We start from the raw sequence: 19,375 nt of genomic DNA, 5'->3' as shown, positions 1-19,375 counted from the left end.
CTCTGAATGTGACAAGCCCCCCTAGCAGCTCCCCTGCCTGGGGCAGGAGATGCCCTCAGGAAGTTTGGAGCTGAAGGGCTCTTCAGTTCTAAAGCTGGTACTTATCTACCATTTATTCAATAAAATACTCGCTTCCTCTTTAAATTAAATGCGGTTTTGCAGTGTCTTGAGCATGTTCGCATTCCTGCTCTTTTTGCTTGAAAAAAATCCTGGGAAAATTAAAACTGAAGAACAGCAATAACTGGGCACAGAATAAAACAAGGATTCTATTTACAGGAACATTTGTAGAAAAAAAAATTAAAAAGCACACTTAATTTAAACCTTTCCTATAAGACCAGGATGCCCAGAAATGGCTTTCTGTCTGACAGCCACCTAGAAGCTGCCCCAGATGTCCATTAACTTCAGACTGAACACAAGCTGACTATTGTATCCAAGACACAGACTGTATGGCTGCCAAGCCATTTAAAGGTTTTCATTAACTCTTATTTCAACTAGGCAAAAGACTTGCATTTTTGAGCATATAAATACAGCTGGCCACAAAACAAAAATTATGTCCTAGAAAAACATCTAAGATTTTGAAATTCAGCTGAATTATCCCTAAGAATGAAAGTGGAACCTTTCCAAAATTATGTGAATGTACAACCAGCACCCACTCCACAACCAACAGGAGCCTCCTGCTTCAGTGCTTGCATGGCACTTGGGAAAGGGAGGTGTGGACCGAAGGAGAAACCTGCAACCAAGGTGGCAGACCTGACTACCTGCTCTTTTGGTAATGCTTTCCCGGGTCCAGTTACACCCAGAACCTGATCAGTGAGCTTTCCTGGAAGAGAGATGTTTCTGTAAAAAGATCCTCTTTCAATGAATTGGTGTTTTCTGACAGCAGACTCTTTCCATTCTTGCATACAGTAAGAGGGTTTTTTGTTAGAAGTCAGTACCTAAAACATTTAAGAAGTGTAATTCCACACCAATTACCTCCTTCCCCTAAAACTCTTGCTAAAACTGGACTGTAGTGAACAAATGTGCCATACCTTTCACAATTATGTGAATAATGATTTGATTTTTTCTTTAATTTTTTCTTTAATCTGGGAATCCAAAAGATGCATTTCTTACCAGGCTGCATCTATTTATATACAGAGCTGACAGTTCCACTCTGTGCTATAAATCACCGCATGGAAAGTGTATATCCCAACATATACGCCAACCCTAAACAGCTCATTTTTTGTCAGAATACGACACTAAGGCTCAAGACAATCTATCCCAACCAAGCCAACGTTGTTAAATATTGCTAAATATCCTTTAAATCAGCAACCAAGTCATGGAACTCCACCCCTCAGAACAAATACAAGAAGCAAGGGCCAGAGGGGACCAGATCTGACGCCTACCTTTAAGGCTCTTGCCTTAACCTGGCTTTACCTTTGCTTGTTCTGAACTCTGTCCTGGTAAGCAAGGCAAGCCAAATGCTGCCTGCATCCCATTCTGACTGAGAATAAAAATGCCCACCTTGGGCTGTCTGGGTTTGAGGTCTTTGAGCTGGCTGCTGAAGTTGCCTAGCACACACATTCCCCAGCTCACAGCTCTGTGCTGTCCCCAGAGCTGCTCACCTCCCTGCGTGCATCACAGCTCTGCCTCAGGGCCCATTCAGGGAAAACCCACTGGAAACACTTCAAGCAGCTCCACAACACAGGGCTAGGGTGACACAGGGTGAGGGTGACCCAAGAACCAGCACTTCACATGAGGCACATGCAGGGAAACACCACTTTCTCTGAAAAGTCATCCCAGAGGAACCAGAACAGCTCGCGTTTCCACCACAGCTACCATCAGCCGGCTTCCCCACAGGCAACACAATCTTCAGGGCAACAACCTGTGACTCCCACGTGGCTCCTCAACGCTACTAAAGAGCTCAGTGACAACTGTCTAAGCAGCAGCATTCCCTTGGATGCAGTACCATGGATCCAGGTGGAGGCTCTGCTGGTGGGACAAGCATCACAGAAATCCCAACCTGCTGTACTGAACTGCCTGGAGTCACAGCTTGCTTAACCCTGTAACGATACTTGAATGTAACAGCAACATCCATGGGAAAAAGATCAGAGGTGCTCATTACAGCTTCACAGCAGACAAGGGGTCTCCTGGAGAATAAAACTTACAGATCAGTGGGGTTTCCTCCTGGCCAGCTACAAATATCATGGATGTTGCCCCTTGCAGCATCTTTCCATCATACCCGCCTTCCAGTCACAATCTTTGGATAAACATGACCCTCTGTGCAGCAGGGCTCACATTTAGATGATCAGTTTTAAGTACACGGTCTTGATTTACAGGACGATGTTCAATAAGGAAAGCCCTGAGCAACATTAAATCTGTTCTAATACTTAATATTTTCTATTACACTTTCCCCTCTGGAAAAGAAAACTGCTATTGAAAAGGCCATTTTTAAAACTGGTAATGGCCATAAGGGAAACAACTGTACAGAGCAATATATCTTGGGCTTCTCGCACATCACCCCTTACAGCTTTCAAAGAAACAGAGGAACAAACAGAGAGCCTAAAGCTGCACTGAAAAACAAGCAGTGAAATTCCCATCTCTCCCTTTCCCAAGCCCCCATGATGGTATTAACGGAGCATGCTGCGAAAGACCAGTTACGGTTCTGGTCTTGGTTTTAAGTTTAAACCAACTCCTAGTCTACCACAGAAGTTTAAAATAAAAGTGCCTTCCACTGGCTTGACCCAGCAAACAGCTGATGCTGCAATAATGCTCCTCACACAGCCTGCAAAGGAAAGCTTCCAAACCCTAGGGAAGACTTATCTTTTGTAAACTCAAGCAGTTATCTTCACTGAATAGATAAATTAATACGTGTTTCTCCCTAAGAATACTACAGAGCACAAAGAATTGCAAAAATGGCAGGAAACACAAATTCATTCTTTATCTGTTGGGAATGTGAAGGCCACTGTGCTGATGTCATTCACACTGTCCCAAGGTTAATATGTGCTGTACCATTGATTCTCTGCCGGTTATCACCAGTCAGTAGGCTATTTAAGATTAAAAATCAGATTAAAAAAAAAAAAAAAAAAAAAGCTGGCTGCAAAGATACACAGGAAAAGGGAAGTGAATAACTGAAAGTAACAACTCTTCCCTGCAGCAAATGACCATGGAAATAGCTTCTCTTGTAGAAGAGACTGACAGTCAGGACTTCAATGCAGAAAAGACTTCTTACCCTCTTGCCCCTAGATTTATTAAGTATCCTGCCAGTCAGTTTCACTTGCACAGCCTGGCAAAAAAATAATTATGGTTTGCTCTCAGCTCTATTGCACGGCATCCTCCTAAACACGAGGACTGCTCTGCAGTTACAGCTCTGAACCACAACACCAAAAAATATCTGGGCTCAGTCTTAGCTACAGCACAGGCTTCATCTCAGCCCGTGTCTCACCTCCCTCTTCCAGCTGCTGTCCATCCCCTCTGCTTGTTCCCCGCTAGTAAACTCTTCAGGGCAAACTCTAGTAATCGTCTGAGAGCACAATTGCAAACAAGCTCTCTGCTCTACTTCTCCAGAAGGCTGCCAGTTTCAAATGGCCTTTTCAGAGCAAGATCATTCATCTGCATTTCCAAAGGCACAGTTTCACCCTTGTGCACAGAAAGAGTAACACGCTTCATTAATCCACAGTGACTGCGGCACAACTCAATTCCCTTATGTGATTACACAAACAACTCCCCCCCCCCCCCCCCCTTTAAAACAGGGCAAAAGACAATGACATTCTCCACTGCAACACCAGAGCAACACTCCTTGGAAAGAAGATGGGGCTGAAAGTACATGTTTAATAGTATGGCAATAACCAGAGTGGTTTTTTGTTTACAAAACACACCGCAACACTTATCTACATCAGTGAAGGCCAGCATGCCGGACACTGAACTTTCTTTTCCAATGGTAAATTTAGTGGCTTATTTTAAGAGATCAAATAACCTTGCACAAGATTATAGCCTGTACAAGGTAGCTTATGGTCGTGGACTGAACATCCAAAAATCACGGTAGGCCACAGAGGTGGTGGCCTGAGGTGACAGTCACTGGGGGAGACCAAGTCCTGAGGGAATTAAACCCAGCAGCAGGCTGGAGGGCAAGGCCACGCTGGCTGCTAACGAGCTTTAATGCCAAAATGAAGCCTGGCTTATTGCTCCCAGAATTGCCCTAGGCTCACCTAACACAGACGAGCACTTGCACTCTACCTACCTTCTGGGATTAATCTGCATGAACCATACCCATCTCTCAGTCTGCAGACCTACTTATTTCAGTCATTTTTATTCAGAAAAAGAGCAAATGCCACAGTCTTGCCCGAAACCATGACAGTAGTTTCAGTGAGAAAAACCTGGCAAAGCACCGCTACGGGTATCACCATCAGGAAATGAATGCTCTCCCTCAACTACTCTCTCCCCTTCTTCATAAAGGGAAGGCTGGCCTTCGGTGTCGTGAAGTCAAAAAATTCAGAGATAAAGAAAAGATGGAATCAGGTGACTACAGAAAAGGAATATGCTAATCACAGAATAAGGTCCTGGTACGTTGTCTTACCCCAAACAAACTGAACGCAAAATTTCTATCCAACACCAGCTGAGCAACGTGAACGTAAAGCTTAAAACTTGATTTTCAACATCTAGAAAACCTGTATTTCTAAACTAATCATGTTTAACTATGATCTATACAAACATCCTGCAACTGAACCTGCCCAGGAAGCGCTGATATGAAGAGGAATGCCATCATTAAAGAATTTCTGTAGCCAGCAATAGCCCAATTGCAAAATGCTTACAGTAACGACACACCAAATACCCAAACAAGGCAGAACTTGCACACTTTGCCACAAAGAGGCTTAGACACAGAAAGTTACTATTTTTATTTTTTTTAGGTCACCAACATTTAAGCAAGAGTTACCAATTCTGTAGTGGGACAAGAGAAAAAAGGGGAAAAAAGAAGCAGACAATAGTGTTGCTACATATGAAGATTGCTAATGGCTACAATTTTCCATTCAACAGAACTTCTGATAGTAAACTAGTTTCCCGGAGAACATATCTTGCTTTTTCAAAGGAAATAAAAAATAAAAGCCTAAAGTTTCTTTTTTTCCTTTTTTATTTTTTTTTATTTTTAATGCTTTTTGTTCCACTGTCTGCTTTCACCTCCCATGTCAGTAATAGAAAGATGATATGCAGAATGCAGGGAATTTTTCCCTTTGATTTTCCCATGTTTCCAAATATACATAATAGCAAAGAGAAATGAAAGAGGAAGAAAACTGTGTGTAAGGGGAGGAGGAGATTCTAGAATACATGTTTTTCAACTGGGGAAAAGGAAGAAATGCGGATTATACATTTTTAATTGCATAAACATCAAACGTATTTCTGTATTCTGAGAAATTTTGGAAAAGAAAAATAAGTCATTATTTGTGGAACCAAATGACTTTGAAATTCAGGAAAACTCTCGTGAAACATTTTTTCTCCTCCCTCTTCCCTCATTCCTCACCGTGGTCTGATTCAGAGCTTTATGACACCAACACGTGGTATTACTGCAAAGGATCTAAGTTCTACTGCATTGACTTTGCCCCTCACGCTGCCGTCACGTTAGCACAGGGACGAGGTGCCAGCTCACACAGGCCCAAGACAGAAGCAAGGCTGTTGGTTGTGTAAAAGCATAAATGCGTTCCTCTGGCTGCTTGCCTGCTATGCTGTCCTTCAGCTCTGCCAAATAACGTGTGACTGGATAATGGCCCATCATATTCGCGGCAGTATCAGGAGACAAATGGAGCATTAGCTCACTGGAAAAATCAAAGATCTCATTTAATAGGTTTCTCAAAGGAATTTTTTTTTAAATTAAATTTTAAACAGTAAGAGCCTCTTCATTTTAATATATTACAGATTTACATGCACAGAAAGGACTATATCTCCAGTAGCATAGCAAATTGCCTACCAGGTAGGTTAGCCCCATCTTAAAACGCTTTATACTCCTAACTGGAGCGATTAAGTGAGCTCCATTTTAAGGAGCTCCTCAAGTATGCCACATTTTATTTCAAATATTTTTTCTCAGGAGGCAAACTTTATCGAATTCCTAAGTCCCAGCCACTTCAGCTTGTACGTACTGACTGCGTCACTTAAACTAAAAAGTCAGAGCTGTGACCAGGGAGAAACAGCTGTGTCAGAAGCTGACGAACATATCTGACCTTGGGATTTGCTACAGATAGTCTCCTTCTGGGGCTTTAATTCACAGTCAAAGCAAGGAGGGACCTTGCCTCCCTACAACAGGATCCCAGTTCCATACCTGCTCCACCCTGAGGCACCCTCAAGCTTTACTGTGCCAACCCCAAAACCACACGAAAGGGAAGGACAAGCGGGGCTTTAGGACCAAAATGCCTTCTGGAAGCATCTCCCACAAAGCAGCATGCAGCTGGGCACTAAGGACTACCCTGATTTTTTGCCGTCAGCATGCTGGCTTGAAGGAAATGGCAATCGCCAACTCCCTTTAAAAACATGAGCAATCACATTCACATATTCCAGTGAAACAAATGTCATTTTTATGAGCTTCATTAATTGGCAACTGCCACTGAGGGACTCCACAAATCCTCGATATTGGCAGCTTTCACTGGCACTAAGTTTTGCTCACAAGTTTCAAATCCAGACTTTGTCTCTCCCAGACAGATTCCAGTGCAGTCTATTACTGTTCATGCACAGACGAATGCTAACAGGTCCCTGCTAATGCTCCAGATCTAATAACAAATATTTATACTTTTCTTGACATTGCAGAATCTGATGCCCATATCCTTTATTAACAGCTTCCATTCAAGTCAGTTCGAGAATGTTAATTATTAAGGATTTAAACATGAGTACTCAATTGCTTTTAAGTTCAGGATGTTACCAACACAGCCACCCTTTGCGAGAGAATAACTTCCCAGACCTGACGTCTGAAGAGACCACTCAAGCCACGTACTTTGATCGCCGACCTAACACAAGACAGAACACAGACACCCGACACGATAGTCTGTGGAGAGATTTATGTAATTGGGAGCCTGTTATCTGAAAGTGAATGCAGTTAACAAAGATTATGTGCAGGTCTGTGTCATTTTAAAGGATCTATAAACACTGAACTTTCTGTGTTTATTATAGCGTGGCAGAAGGGGAAGCTGATGTATACAGAACAGCCAGTCCGGATGATGCCACCCTACTGCTGAATCCCTCCTCTGCAATGACCTGCTACCACCTTTCACTTCATTCTTCCTCTGCTGGAACTAGTTGAGCTGAAACAGCAACAGAATAATTGAAATGTTAGGTGTCAGGTTTTATTATTAATTTAGGGACAGGTAACATAAGCTTTTTTGTTTTAATAAACTTGTACACGTGTTACGAGCACGTTGTTTGTCATCTCCCTTGCAAGATGTATTTTCCCCTCCTACACCTATTCTAAGTCATCTTGAATTGAAAACAGAAACGTAAGCATGATACATGAGGAAGCAAGAAGAGAAATTATGCAGAGGGGAGAAGGGTGGCACTGTGAACTAACAGGGCAGGAAGCTGCATTTCCAGGGAACGGCATGACATTTAGTCCAAACCCAACCAAATTTCACAAAATGATTCAAAGTGAAGGACTATCTGCAAACATAAAGGTTAATGGGGTGCTTGTGTTCGGATATATGAGACTCTCTCAAAGACAAGTCTGAGGTATTGTTTACTTCTGAGAGTTGCTGCAACTTCCTGGTGAATTACTCAAGAGCCTCTGGATGTGCAATGAGACAGCACTCCACGTGGGACAGAAAAAAAAGGAAAAAACAGATGTCAGGATACCAAGACACAAGTAGCTGAGAAATCCGAGCTCTATGGGCTAAGCAAGATCAAGAGAAACAAGCCCGGATCTCACCAACAACTGACTAGAAGCCGTAGTCTCTCATACGAGGTACTTTGTCACTTGTCCTTTTTGTGCTGAAAAAAATAAGAAAACAGAAGCTCCTCCTTATGCCTATGCACAGACTGTTTGTAGGTTACAGTGTCAATGCAACCCATCATCCCAACAATACCCGATACTGCCGAGATGAAGTGGTTTATCCCAACAGCCATAGTGCCAGCTCACACCCAGAGAGTCTGAGCCACAGAAAGACAAGTTTGTACACTGGAGCACAGTTTGTTTTTCTAAGCTCACGTTGTTTCCTCACCTGCCCAAAACACTCCTGCAGCTGAACTCCCCCTGGGAGACCACCCTGTTCGCTTCTGGGAGGAACCACTCATGTCCCACTGCAGCAGAGGACACGAGCAATAAAGCAATAATTCAGCAGTGTCTGCTTCTCCAGTACAGAGATTGTGGGTCACATTAATTGGTACATCATTCCAGCAGTAAGTATGTGACAATAAAACAGGAGGTAATTGTGAACAATAGTAAATAACACACCCACACAAGATGGTCCATAGGTGTGTGCTATCACATTTGCCTCTTCCAAAAAGGCATTCAGCATGGGAATACAACCAGGCGGTATCGACAACTAGCTTCTAATTCCCAGGTTAAGTGTACAGTGTATTTCTAAGTGTTCAGATTATGAGATTGCTCGTACTGCCTTTTGAAAATAAAATGTCCTGGTTGTTTCTCTTTCATATATAGAATAATCTATATTTGTATGCAGATTGCATGTTCAACAGGTAAAGCAGTAGCTAGAAGCCAGAAGCTTTCATAAATTCCTAATGTGACTGAGAGTGTTTTCCTTAGTTTTTCATTTCTAAAATGGGTTGAACAGGAAATTATTTTACCTCTGTGTAAACACACAAAGCCAGCCCCTCGACATTTCCAGCAAAATTCCCCACCCTGCATCAGGGTGAAGAGTTGAAACCTTAACACTTTCGATAAGCCAAAAAACCCAAGATAAGTCAATCATCTCTTAAAGTTGATTTAGCTAAAACTAAATATTTTCATGAGCTAACTCTGAACTGTTTTGTTTTGATTCTGATCTCCTTTTAACAAGAAACTATTGTAGTTGGTTTAAACTCCAGAATGAAGAACTGTTTAAATTGGAAGATTGTGTTTCCTTTCGCTCGAAACAGTTTTAAAACTGACACCAGTATGCCATTCAGCTTCCAAAAATATCCAGTTTGTTTGGCAAAATTTGGGGAAAGAGTTGAAGTTCACCAGCTATGAAAAAGTGACCATTTAAACTAGTTCACATTTTATCAAAGCCTGGATCTGAACTGCAAGGCTGAACACCATCAGTTTATGTGCACAGGCCAGCAACTGCCTTTCACCCTGATCTCCCCTTTTAAAGTGTACAGCTGAGTGGAAACCCCCAACTTTTGTGGACATCAAGATGTCTGCTTTTTTATTGAACATTTGTGCATTTGCAAAGCAAATTGTTTCAAGGTGACTGCAGGGTCATCTTCATGACCATCACGTACAACCTCTCTCATAACATCAGTTCACAGCGTACACCTCCTGTTAATAGGGAAAATGCCCCTGGCTGCCGAAAATAGGGTGTAAGACTCTTGGCTACTGAGTCCAGTTTGCTGGTCACTGGGTCACCTCTTCCATCCCACAAAGTTATTGGGAAGCATTTTTAAAAACAATTTGGGAGATGGAAGGTTGTTCTGACTCTAAACAACTCCAGACCAAGTATTTTGCCCATTATTCATCACTGACTTACCATCTCATAACTAATGCCAATGTTGACACTGCAGGGCAACAAGAAATCAAAGCTTCCTTCCCTAGAAACTCTTCCCCACAGTCCGAAAGCCAGGTACACAGAATAAGATCAGGAGGAACCAAAATTTAAGTTTGACAAAACACATTTCCATTACTGGAGTAACTGGAAAAAAACACCATGTCTTTGAAGTATGAAATCACAGTAAGCTGAAGAGTAATAGTGTTCATCAGCCAGCAGAATATTTTATCAAAAGAAGGCAACAGATCCTGTTGAATCTCAAGAGACTACTGGACTTTGATGTAAGAGCGTTTGGGTGGACCTAGCCAGAAGAGTCTTGCCCAGCCTTGAGACCTAAAAGAAAAGCTGGACACTGCTCACGACCTAGTAACTCATAACCTTGCTCCTACGGCAAGCACTGAAGGGACAGGTTCCGCATTCAGGTGAATGGCACTCCTCAAAGAAAGGGAAAGTATTTCATTTCCTTGTTTGAGGTATGCTGCTCTTCACTTTTCAACCAGTCTCTCTTTATTCTTTAGTAGTAATTTATGTTTATGTATAAGCATGTGATAATTACACAAGTTTCTAGAGAGCCTTGTAACACACCTGACACCTTCTTTACAGACTTGGATAGAAAATGCATTCCTCTGCTAATCCGAACTACCAAATTTCAGCCATGTTCCAGATTAACTGCTGTTAATCATACTGGTGCTATTACTTCCAGCAAGACACAAGGTATATATTTTTTATCACTATTTATGTTTTGTTAAACTTATTCAGATCTCATCATCATTTAGGCTATACAGAAGTGTTCATTAATTAAACCCCCTTATCTGGATTACCTTTATATTACTTTCTGTAAATTTTGTGTTGAAAAGCCTTGGCAATGTTACAAAAAAGATAAACTGTCTGAGGGTAACATACAACAGACACTGCACAGCAAAGTAACAGTGCTGCACAAGGCAATGAACCAAAGTACTAAAAAGCCTGCATAACTGCTGGAACATTTTACATTACTGTATCAATAAATAGTTATCAAAAGTTTTCAGCACCAATAGAAGTTGAAGCAAGCCTTCCTTGAGAAGCTAAGGCAAACTTCTTGCAGTCAATAGCTAGCAAGCAGTGTTGGTCTGTTTGTGCTTGTTCCTGTTTTATAAGTGTTTATAGTAGAAATAAGAGCTGAAAATACTTGTTTGAGCAAGCTTATCCGCCAAGCGCTGTAGCAGTAAGCGTGCAGAGTGCTTGGCAAGGAAATATGAGATTGAACAAAAAATGTAACCAATGGCTCAGGACCTAAGTCCTCTTTTTAAAATGCAATGTTGACAGAGATTTTAACAGATAATTAGTTATCTGAAGACAAAGCTCAGCATTAAGTCTTCAGAGCCAACTACTTGTTGCTCTTGTGTTGCTCTTTAATACCTTCCTAGCAGTTATTAAGAAGAGCTTCATCGCCAGCCACTCCTTCTCATTCCTGCTGGTCTTTTGTTGGAAAAAATCCCTCTCGAGTTAAGTCAACTTAAGACAAACTAACATGCAAAAAAACGTGATTTATTGAAAGGCAGCTCCAAGTTCTCCACACATGCTCAAATCCCCATGACTTCGTAAGGTCTGCCTGCACGGAACAGGAGAGAAACAACAGCACGCTGTTACTGGACCGCGGAGCAACGCTGCACCGAGCACTTGCAGCAGCCAGCAGGCACACACGGCTACAGCAGCACTTCCCAAACTTTCCTGCTTGCAGCCCCAGCACCTGCTCCAAGCCCCTTTCCAAAGGGCTGAAGGCTCCAGTCTCTAACTCAAGCCACCGCCAGCCTTGGGATTAGCTGCCAGGAGCCCACCACCCTCCAGCAACGGGGCGCTTGGCAGGCAGCACTCTGATGGACATCAGCAATGCCAGCACAGGACCCTCGGAGAAAGCAACGATCGGGAACATCACTATGAAGCCCAGCTGTTGGCAGAGCTGCAAAACAGATTCGCACCCCTTCAACGGAGCCCAAACGAGAGAGCTGTGACCAGCCCCAGCGCTAGGCAAACTCGGCAGGGCAAGCCCACGGAGAGGGGCTGCTGAGGATGCAAAGAGGATGCACCAAAGTCCCGTTGGGAGCCTCCAGGGAGTGCTGCCCACCCCCAGCGGGGACCCCCGAGCCCGCTTCCCGGGGAGCCCCCCTCTCTCCTCAGGGGGGCCGCTGCCAGCCCGGCCCCCGCTCCTCTCCTCGGAGCGCCAGGCGCGCTGCTTACCCAGAAGCGGGACCCGCAGAACACCTCCATGGCCACGGCAGGGGGAACCGAGCCTCTCCTCCTCCTCTTTCTCCTCCTCCAGGCCCACGCCGGACAGCGGGAGAAGCCGGCCCCGGCCTCTCCTGGGCGGGCCGGGGCTCGCCGGGCCCGCACCTCCCCGCCCCCGGCCCTCCCTCGCTCCCTCCCTGGCGGCGGCGGCGGCAGGCGCCATGGCCTCGCCCCGCTGCCCTCGCCCCCTCAGGACGGGAGGCGCCGGCCCGGCCTTTATCGCCTCGGTGAGGCCGCCTCAAGCACCCCTCTGTAGCCATTAGGGCCGGGGAGAAGGTGCCAGGTCTCCCCTCGTGGGCATGTGGCTCTGGGCACTGAAAGGCAGGCGGTGCTGCCAGTGTGGGGCTTCTTGCTCTGTGAGGGTGGCTTCCCCATGGAAGGATCAATCCCCTAGGAAGATGTTTTCTTTGCTCTGTGCCACCTGTGGAGATAAATAGGGTCTGCTCTTGGAGGGGGACACTGGCAATTCCCACATAGCGGGCAGAGATAGGGCTGAGGGGCTTGCACATGTCCCCGGTCACCTAGGGATGTCTGCTGGCCACCTGGGTTTGAGGCTGTCCGTGTCCAGCCATCCAAGCTGCTCAGACCAACATTTACATCTCAGAGACACTCAGTGTCTCTCCTCTAGAAAGGCTTGAAGTGTGGTTACCTCAGCAGCACCACAGATGCGAAGAGAGAGCAGCAAACCCAGGCCCAAGACCTGTGCTTCTGTAGCACAGCCCCTGCCACACAGCTCTGAAACCAAGGGTGCTGGACAAGAAAGAACAGATGGCTGTTCATAAACAGTGTTGTACCCTGAGTCATGGACGTCTGGAATCTCAGGAAAATGGCCTTAGTTCCCTATTTTTTCTGTTTATTTGTTTTTTTTTTTGTTTTTTTTTTTTTTCTTGTATTCCTGCCTGGCTGTAGCCTAGCCTCGCTGGTATCCTGCTAACAGGAATCAGGAGTTCTCCAAGCTACATTTAAGCCTGGCCACTTGTGCAAGTGCCTAAATTATTGTCTATCTGCAGCCACTTCCTTCATGCTGATTGCATCCTCTGTAGACATTAGGCTGAAGCAGTGGCGAGGCTCTATTTTAAAAGCTTCCAGTCAATAAATTTCACATATATGTATAACTAATAGATTTTGTAGTGCACCTTGTACACAACCTGGCTTTTACTTCCTCACAATGAAAGAACACTGTTTGCTTTCCTCTTGGACAGGACTTGTCCTTCAGCATTATTGGCCTTCCAGCACCTGCTGTTTGTTGACCTGCTTCCTGTAGCATCTGGTCCAATATCATCATCTCACTCAAATCTCCCCATTGTCACAAATCTACTTAAATATCTTAAGAGTTCCAGTGTCCATGGTGAAGAACCGTCAATAAGAAGGCTGCCATCAAAAATTTTCAAAAGAGGGAAGAAGAAAGATGAGAAGCCCAGAGTTGCTGTGCACCCCAAATATTTCCGTTCTAAAGAAAAAAAAAAATCTGCTTATCTTTTATGCCTGGGCCATTGACACTAGGTTTGACACCCACTGGAGGTGGTGTTATTGGAGAAAGCCAAATGCTTTCATCTAACAGTGCTAAGCATTTGTTCTAGCCATTTACTATAATCTGGCTAAAGGGACACAGTTATTTTTTGCTGTAGAAATGACTGAACTTACTATTGTAGCAAGATAAGATCTCACCCAAGATTAAATTCTTGGGTGTTTGCCTGCAAGATTTGAAATCTCAGACTTATCCAGGCTAATCAGCACAATCACATTACAACCTTCTGAAGGAATACTTACAGGAACCCTAGCCAACTGTGTGAGTGAGATATTGAAGGACACCGTGTGCTCTCTTTGCAAATCTGACATAGGAACTTCTGTTCAGTGTTTGTTCATAGTGAAAGTTTACAGGAAAGTCAGCAATAGCTAGGAGTTCTCCTTTGTGGTTCTTTAAACCTCCTCCCCTGCAATTCGGTGAAGTTTAGAAACTTGTCCTAAATTAAGATTGGTTTTAACATTACGAGATGTCACAGGTAAAAAGTACCTCAAGAACAGTTACCAGAGGCTGTGTGTACAGGAGGGGCGAGGTTTGTTTTATCAGTGTACTGTATGGTTCCACGATATGTGCTATGTGCCTTAATCCCTGATTAAGATATTGACTTCAGAAGGAATGCTCCACTGTATCTGTAGGGAAAGGTCCTGTATCAGGGATTTTCCCTGGGTCTCACAGGATTCTAAATTAGGTGGGATAGATGATTCTGCCTTTTGCTTCATTTCCTAGTTTGCGGTGGGCAGCTTCTGCCTTTGGTAGCAGCTCATTAAAGAGGGATGGTTCTGCTGAGTGGGTGCAACGGGGGTGCCAGCTCACCTCTTATGCCCCTCCAGAGCTCACGGACTGGAGGAAAAAGTCCAGTCTGGACCTCACAGCAGACCCTGCCACCTTGCATTGACTTCACAGTGTGGTTATGGACTTCCAGGTGCTGTCTGTCAAAAAAAAAAAGCTGGCAGAGAAAGAAAAAAAAAAATCAAAAGCAAGAATGAAAGAAATATTAAACAGTCTGACAGATAAGATGGAGGGAAAACTTAAAAGCTCCTGGGAAGGGCTATGGTGAAAAATTCTGCTGAACCTGCTGCAAAACAGAGCCTGAAGCACTATCACTCTTTGGTCCTGTTTCCTTTTGATGATGGAAGGAAGACGGCTGTACCTAGAACATGTAATCACTCCTGTGATGTTCCCCAAAACGCAGGCTGGCTACGTAGAAAAACTCAATGGCACCTTTTGTATAAATGTCAGGAAGGTCATGAACTCACCTTTTCTCACCATATCTTTATTCTGGGGAGTGGCAAGATCAGATCCGAGTTCATTCCTTAATGTATTTGCATCCTTTTTTCCATGGCAGCTGCATGCTAAAAGGACTTTTCACCTGCTAACTTGTAGGGCAAGTGTTCAAAATCAGCGCAATCATGAAAGACCTAAAAGGCACACCCAAGGCCACACAGAAGCAGGTTAGCTATAAACTAGAGCGATTGCTGGGCAGAAAGGAGGTACCCTGAGAGAAAAGCCACTTGTGTAAGCACAGTGACAGGTAAAAGGCAGGCAGCTCTTCAAACCCTCACCTCATGATGACTTGCAAGGCCCTGAAAGCGAAGCATGACCTACTCTCAAGGAAATCAGCATAAAGAAGGACTTTTAAGGGTGAGGGCTGGGGAGGGCTTGAATTCTGGGATTTACAGCTTTACTGTTAGTTGACTCCAAGTATCACCTTTGTTCTCTGCTGAACAGCACAGAAACTCCCTTCCTGAGACCTGCAGAGGTGTCACGGATGATAGGAAAAACAGGCCACTATAGCAGCATTTACAGCACGGCCCTATAAATTCACTTGTTAGAAAGAGGATGACACCGTGTTTTAACAAGTAAGATACGGACTTGCAACAAACTGCTTAAAGTCAACACTGCATGAGTAGCTGAAGATTTTTTTTTTTTTTTTTCTGAAAATATCAGCGCTGTTGCTTATAGTGTTTTCTTCTAGCAGCAAAGGATTTGACTTTCTTTCTTTCTGGAAAGCACGATGGCCAGTTTAGAAGTCCCATAGTTAAAACAGATGAGGGAGCAGGCTGGGAATACACAGCCCTCAGCTTTTACTCACAGCTTCACCCTTTGCTTTGGGGCATTTATCAGCTGGATGGCTTTGTAGGAGCAGAAGGCAAGACCTTTCCCCTGGCTGGAATCACAGAGGTGGCACTTCCCTGGAGAACCAGTGCAGGGAGAGGGACCACACCACATTTGGCCTCCAGCTGCTTTGTAAAGTCCTCCTGTTAGCTCTGGGGTGAGGTGGGATCCGCCCAGTGCTCTGTTGGAAGAGAAAATGGTGTACGCATGACTCCTCCAGGACACTGTGTGTAATGCCATCCTCCCCTGTTCCGTGAGTGCTCCCACATTTTGTGCTCCCACATTTTTTCCCTGTGAGCCATGAGCAGAACCCGTACGTGCTGAGAACCAGCCAGATCGCCCCAAAGTGGTCCTGGAGCTGCTTCAGCTGTGAGCAGCTGAATTCTGAAGGCACTGGGTGTCTCTGTCCCATTTTAGATAATTTCACATACATACTCTTAAGTGCCTAAAGAGGTTAATTAAACCCATGGCAGGTGTAACACACCTCAGTTTGTGGGTGGTTTAGCTGCAGAAAGAGATTTGAGTGATGAACAAACAGACACAGACAAGCAGCACATGGCACTCGAGCTTACTGAGGCCAAGGCCCAAACTAATCTATGTCAGTCCCCAACACACTTGCCACAGGTTATCCTCTCCCCCTGCCAGTTTGGCCACCACGTAAGCCTCTCCTAGTTTTAATGGGCTGGAGCCGTTCAGGATTTCATCACAAAACGGGCTCGCAGAAGTCACGGTGGCTGCAGGAATCCCGCTGTGAATGCAGGATCCTGCTTTGTTTGAATGAACAGGGAGTTGTCACTGGCCCTCGGCCACACTGGGATGGTGACACCCAGCAGAGAGGCTCTGTGCTGCCTTCGCCTGTCTCAGCTCGGCACATGCTGCCCTCCGCAGCATTTTTAATTTGCAGAATGACTCCAGCATTAACTCCTTCTTGATTTTCCCAAGAACAGCTGGAATCTACCTTCTCTTTCTGCAAAATAATTGTCAGCACAATAAGTAATTAAGTGGTTTAACCGTCCTTTTTATTTTCCAGCTGGAGCTTAGGGGTCTTTGGTTGCACTATTCGCACTATTAAATAGGTACTGAAAGATAATCTATTCAGGACCTTGAGGACTTGCCAGTTAAAGCATCCGGTGACTCAAGCAATAATAGAAATTGCCAGAGGGTGTTGCAACATTATATAGTGCTGTAAACACATCTGAAGCATAGAATACAGCACGTAGAATACCCTTAAACCCCAATCATCCTCAAACGCAAAAACGCCAGCGAGGCGGTGGCTGGCGGCGCTGGAGAACACGCCAAGCCGAGCAGAAACAGCAGGACCTCAGGTGCAGCCTTATCTAAGGCACACAAACATCCCAGCTAAAGCACTTCGTGGCATTGCCATCTAGTGACAAGCACTCCGCCAGCGCCCAGCCAGCACGAGCCACGCAAGGCAGGGTGATTATCCTCCTCCCATGCTGGGCCAAGCAGAGATTAAACTGTCCAAGCCCACGGGTCGCAGATGCTGCTGCTGTGTGCGAGTGCCCACGCAGAGCGGCCACGGGTTGGCACACACAGGGAGATGTGCTGGGCTCTGCGTTTGAAAATGTTTCAAGGCAACATCAGCACATGCAGAGACAAAGAAGCCTTTGAATTGCTGCCATGGCCTCTGAGATGCTGGACAGCCCTGGGATCATCTCTGGATGCGCTGTTGTCTCCTGGGGCTTTGCTTGAGCCCAGGCACAGAAATGCTGCACATCAGCCTGGCTTTGGGCAGCTCCTGCCAACACCAAGCAATGCGTGGCTCTGTGGGCTGCCACAGAGCACCTGAATCTGGGACAAATCCTTCCTCTCCTCCTACCGTAGGAGGGGATATTTATACATTTAGCGGCTGGAAAACCCCGCAGAAGGAGAAACCCTCCTCTTTTGCACCGCGCTGCTTCTGTCACACCGAACTAGGACACGAAGCAATTCCCCAACAGGCAGAGCTACACGGCAGGGGCTTTCTGACCAAAACCCCGGGCAGCCCGAGCTGTATCCCTATGCCCTGGCCGGCAGTTCGCCCAGCCCAGCAGCTCTCCCCAGCTCGCTAGGTGGTAGCAAAACGCTGCGCACCGCGCCGAGCCCTGCCCGCAGCCGGCACCGCGCCCCCTGCCCTGCGTGGGTCCGAGCCCCCCCCAGCTGCAGGAGCCTCCCCCAGGAGCCGATCGCAGCTCATCGTTTGCACGCTGCTGGTGGTAATAAAGGGAGCCAGGCACGTTTCTTTAAATCGCTTTTTATTCCTTTTTTTTTTTTTTTTTTTTTTTGATAGGTAGGGGTGATGTACAGATGGTGTCTAAATCTTGTTGGTGTGTCTTTCTTTGCATCTCCAGAGCATCTCCCTACAGAAAGGCTGAAAGGCTTCTTGTATTTCTCATGCAGCTACTTGCAGGGTTTTGCAGAGCTCTGGCATAGGGATGTGGTGAGCACATAGCCCTTCTGATGGGACACTGCTCTCCAAAAAGGAGGATGGCTGGCCAAACTCACTGAATTGTCTGGACTAAGCCAGAAACAAATTCAATCTGAAGTGCTACTCCCCAAGAGTAGCTACCATTACGTAGAAAACAGTCTAGTTCCATGTGGCATCCAGATTATCCACCGAACAGAACAAAATGCCGTGCCCAGGCTCTGGCAAGTTGTGAGCATACCCACAAGCAGCCAGCCGGGGTGGGAACCCTCTAAAAACCACAAGCAAAACTCAGCAAAAAAAAAAAGCTTCACACAGGAATACTCATGAAAGCCAGCAAATAAAATAAAATAAAATAAAATAATAAAATAAAATAAAATAAAAAATAAAATAAAATAAAATAAAATAAAAAATAAAATAACCCCCCCCTCCCAAGTTCCACCAATAACCCACACTGAAAACAGAAGAATTTGATTTCCCCTACAAGAAATATCTGACTTCCCCTCAACTCACCTGTGTGCAGAGAGGTGCGAAGTGCCCACAGCTGCAGACTGCCCTGCTTTTGGGGCTAGCCCAGCTGCCCTCAGTGCCATCAGGATCCTCCAACCTTGTGGGGTTGGCCCTGCAGCCTGCACCACAGGGATGCAGGACAGAGCTCACCTCTGGAGTCCTGCTCTGCATGGCTTTCTGTGGGATTTTGCATGGATCCACATTTTGTCTCTGTTGAAGGGCCAGTTTTCTTCCTACTGCTTTCTACTTGGAGATAGATATGAAAGGGCTTCCACCAAAACACGCTCTAGACAACATAACTGCCCTGGGTGCCAGCTTTTGGGTTTAGGGTCCCTCTGGCTGCAGAGTGATCGTCCCGGCTGCATGGCCAAGCACTTGGTTTCTCCCTCTAGTGGCTGCTCCTCAGAGCAAAGGAGACAACTCACACTGGGACCTGCCCGTAACCCCTTTGCTACAGACCCCTGAAGAGTTCAGGGCCAGATTTTTCTGGTGGTACCCAAACAGCACCTGGGGGCTGAGCCCCTGCTGCCCAGCAGCTCCTGGGGGAGCACCACCACCAGCCCTTGCTTTGCAAGCAGCCAAACAGCTGTAGGAGGGATGGAGGAGAGGCTGCAGTGCTTCAGGCTGGAAATCCTGAAGTTATAAATGTGTGGAAGAGCCTGGCCTCTTTGCACAGCCACCCTTTTACATGGGCAGATGAAACCTGCCCCTTCTCCGGACTCCGTCCTCCCCGGCTGCGGCTGTCCTCACTGCAATGCCGGCAGCCTCCTCCGCGGTAAGCAGCGTGCCAAATTTTGCTTTGCCAGCCCCGTGCAACTGCAGAAGCACCACTGACGGGCTCCTTGGTTAGTAAAACAGCACGCCCTGGGCAGCGTGCTGGGC

The 19,375-nt window shown here is 45.6% G+C and overlaps 1 protein-coding gene across 2 annotated transcripts in view; it reads right to left on the bottom strand.

The window, feature by feature from the left end:
* Nucleotides 1–12,031, bottom strand: part of ABCC3 (ATP binding cassette subfamily C member 3) — a 48,289-nt gene extending 36,258 nt beyond the window's left edge. For both annotated transcript variants that reach the window (XM_027471310.3, XM_072025636.1), the window contains exon 1: nucleotides 11,871–12,031. In XM_027471310.3, the coding sequence (XP_027327111.3) occupies nucleotides 11,871–11,900 (30 nt within the window). In that variant the 5' untranslated portion in view covers nucleotides 11,901–12,031. The remainder of the gene's footprint in view (nucleotides 1–11,870) is intronic.
* Between the last annotated feature and the right edge of the window lie 7,344 nt (nucleotides 12,032–19,375).

The sequence above is a fragment of the Anas platyrhynchos genome, chromosome 19 (genome assembly GCF_047663525.1).
Source record: "Anas platyrhynchos isolate ZD024472 breed Pekin duck chromosome 19, IASCAAS_PekinDuck_T2T, whole genome shotgun sequence".
Lineage (NCBI taxonomy): Eukaryota > Metazoa > Chordata > Aves > Anseriformes > Anatidae > Anas > Anas platyrhynchos.
Note: the sequence above shows the minus strand (reverse complement) of the source record. Positions and strands in the feature narration are given on the sequence as shown.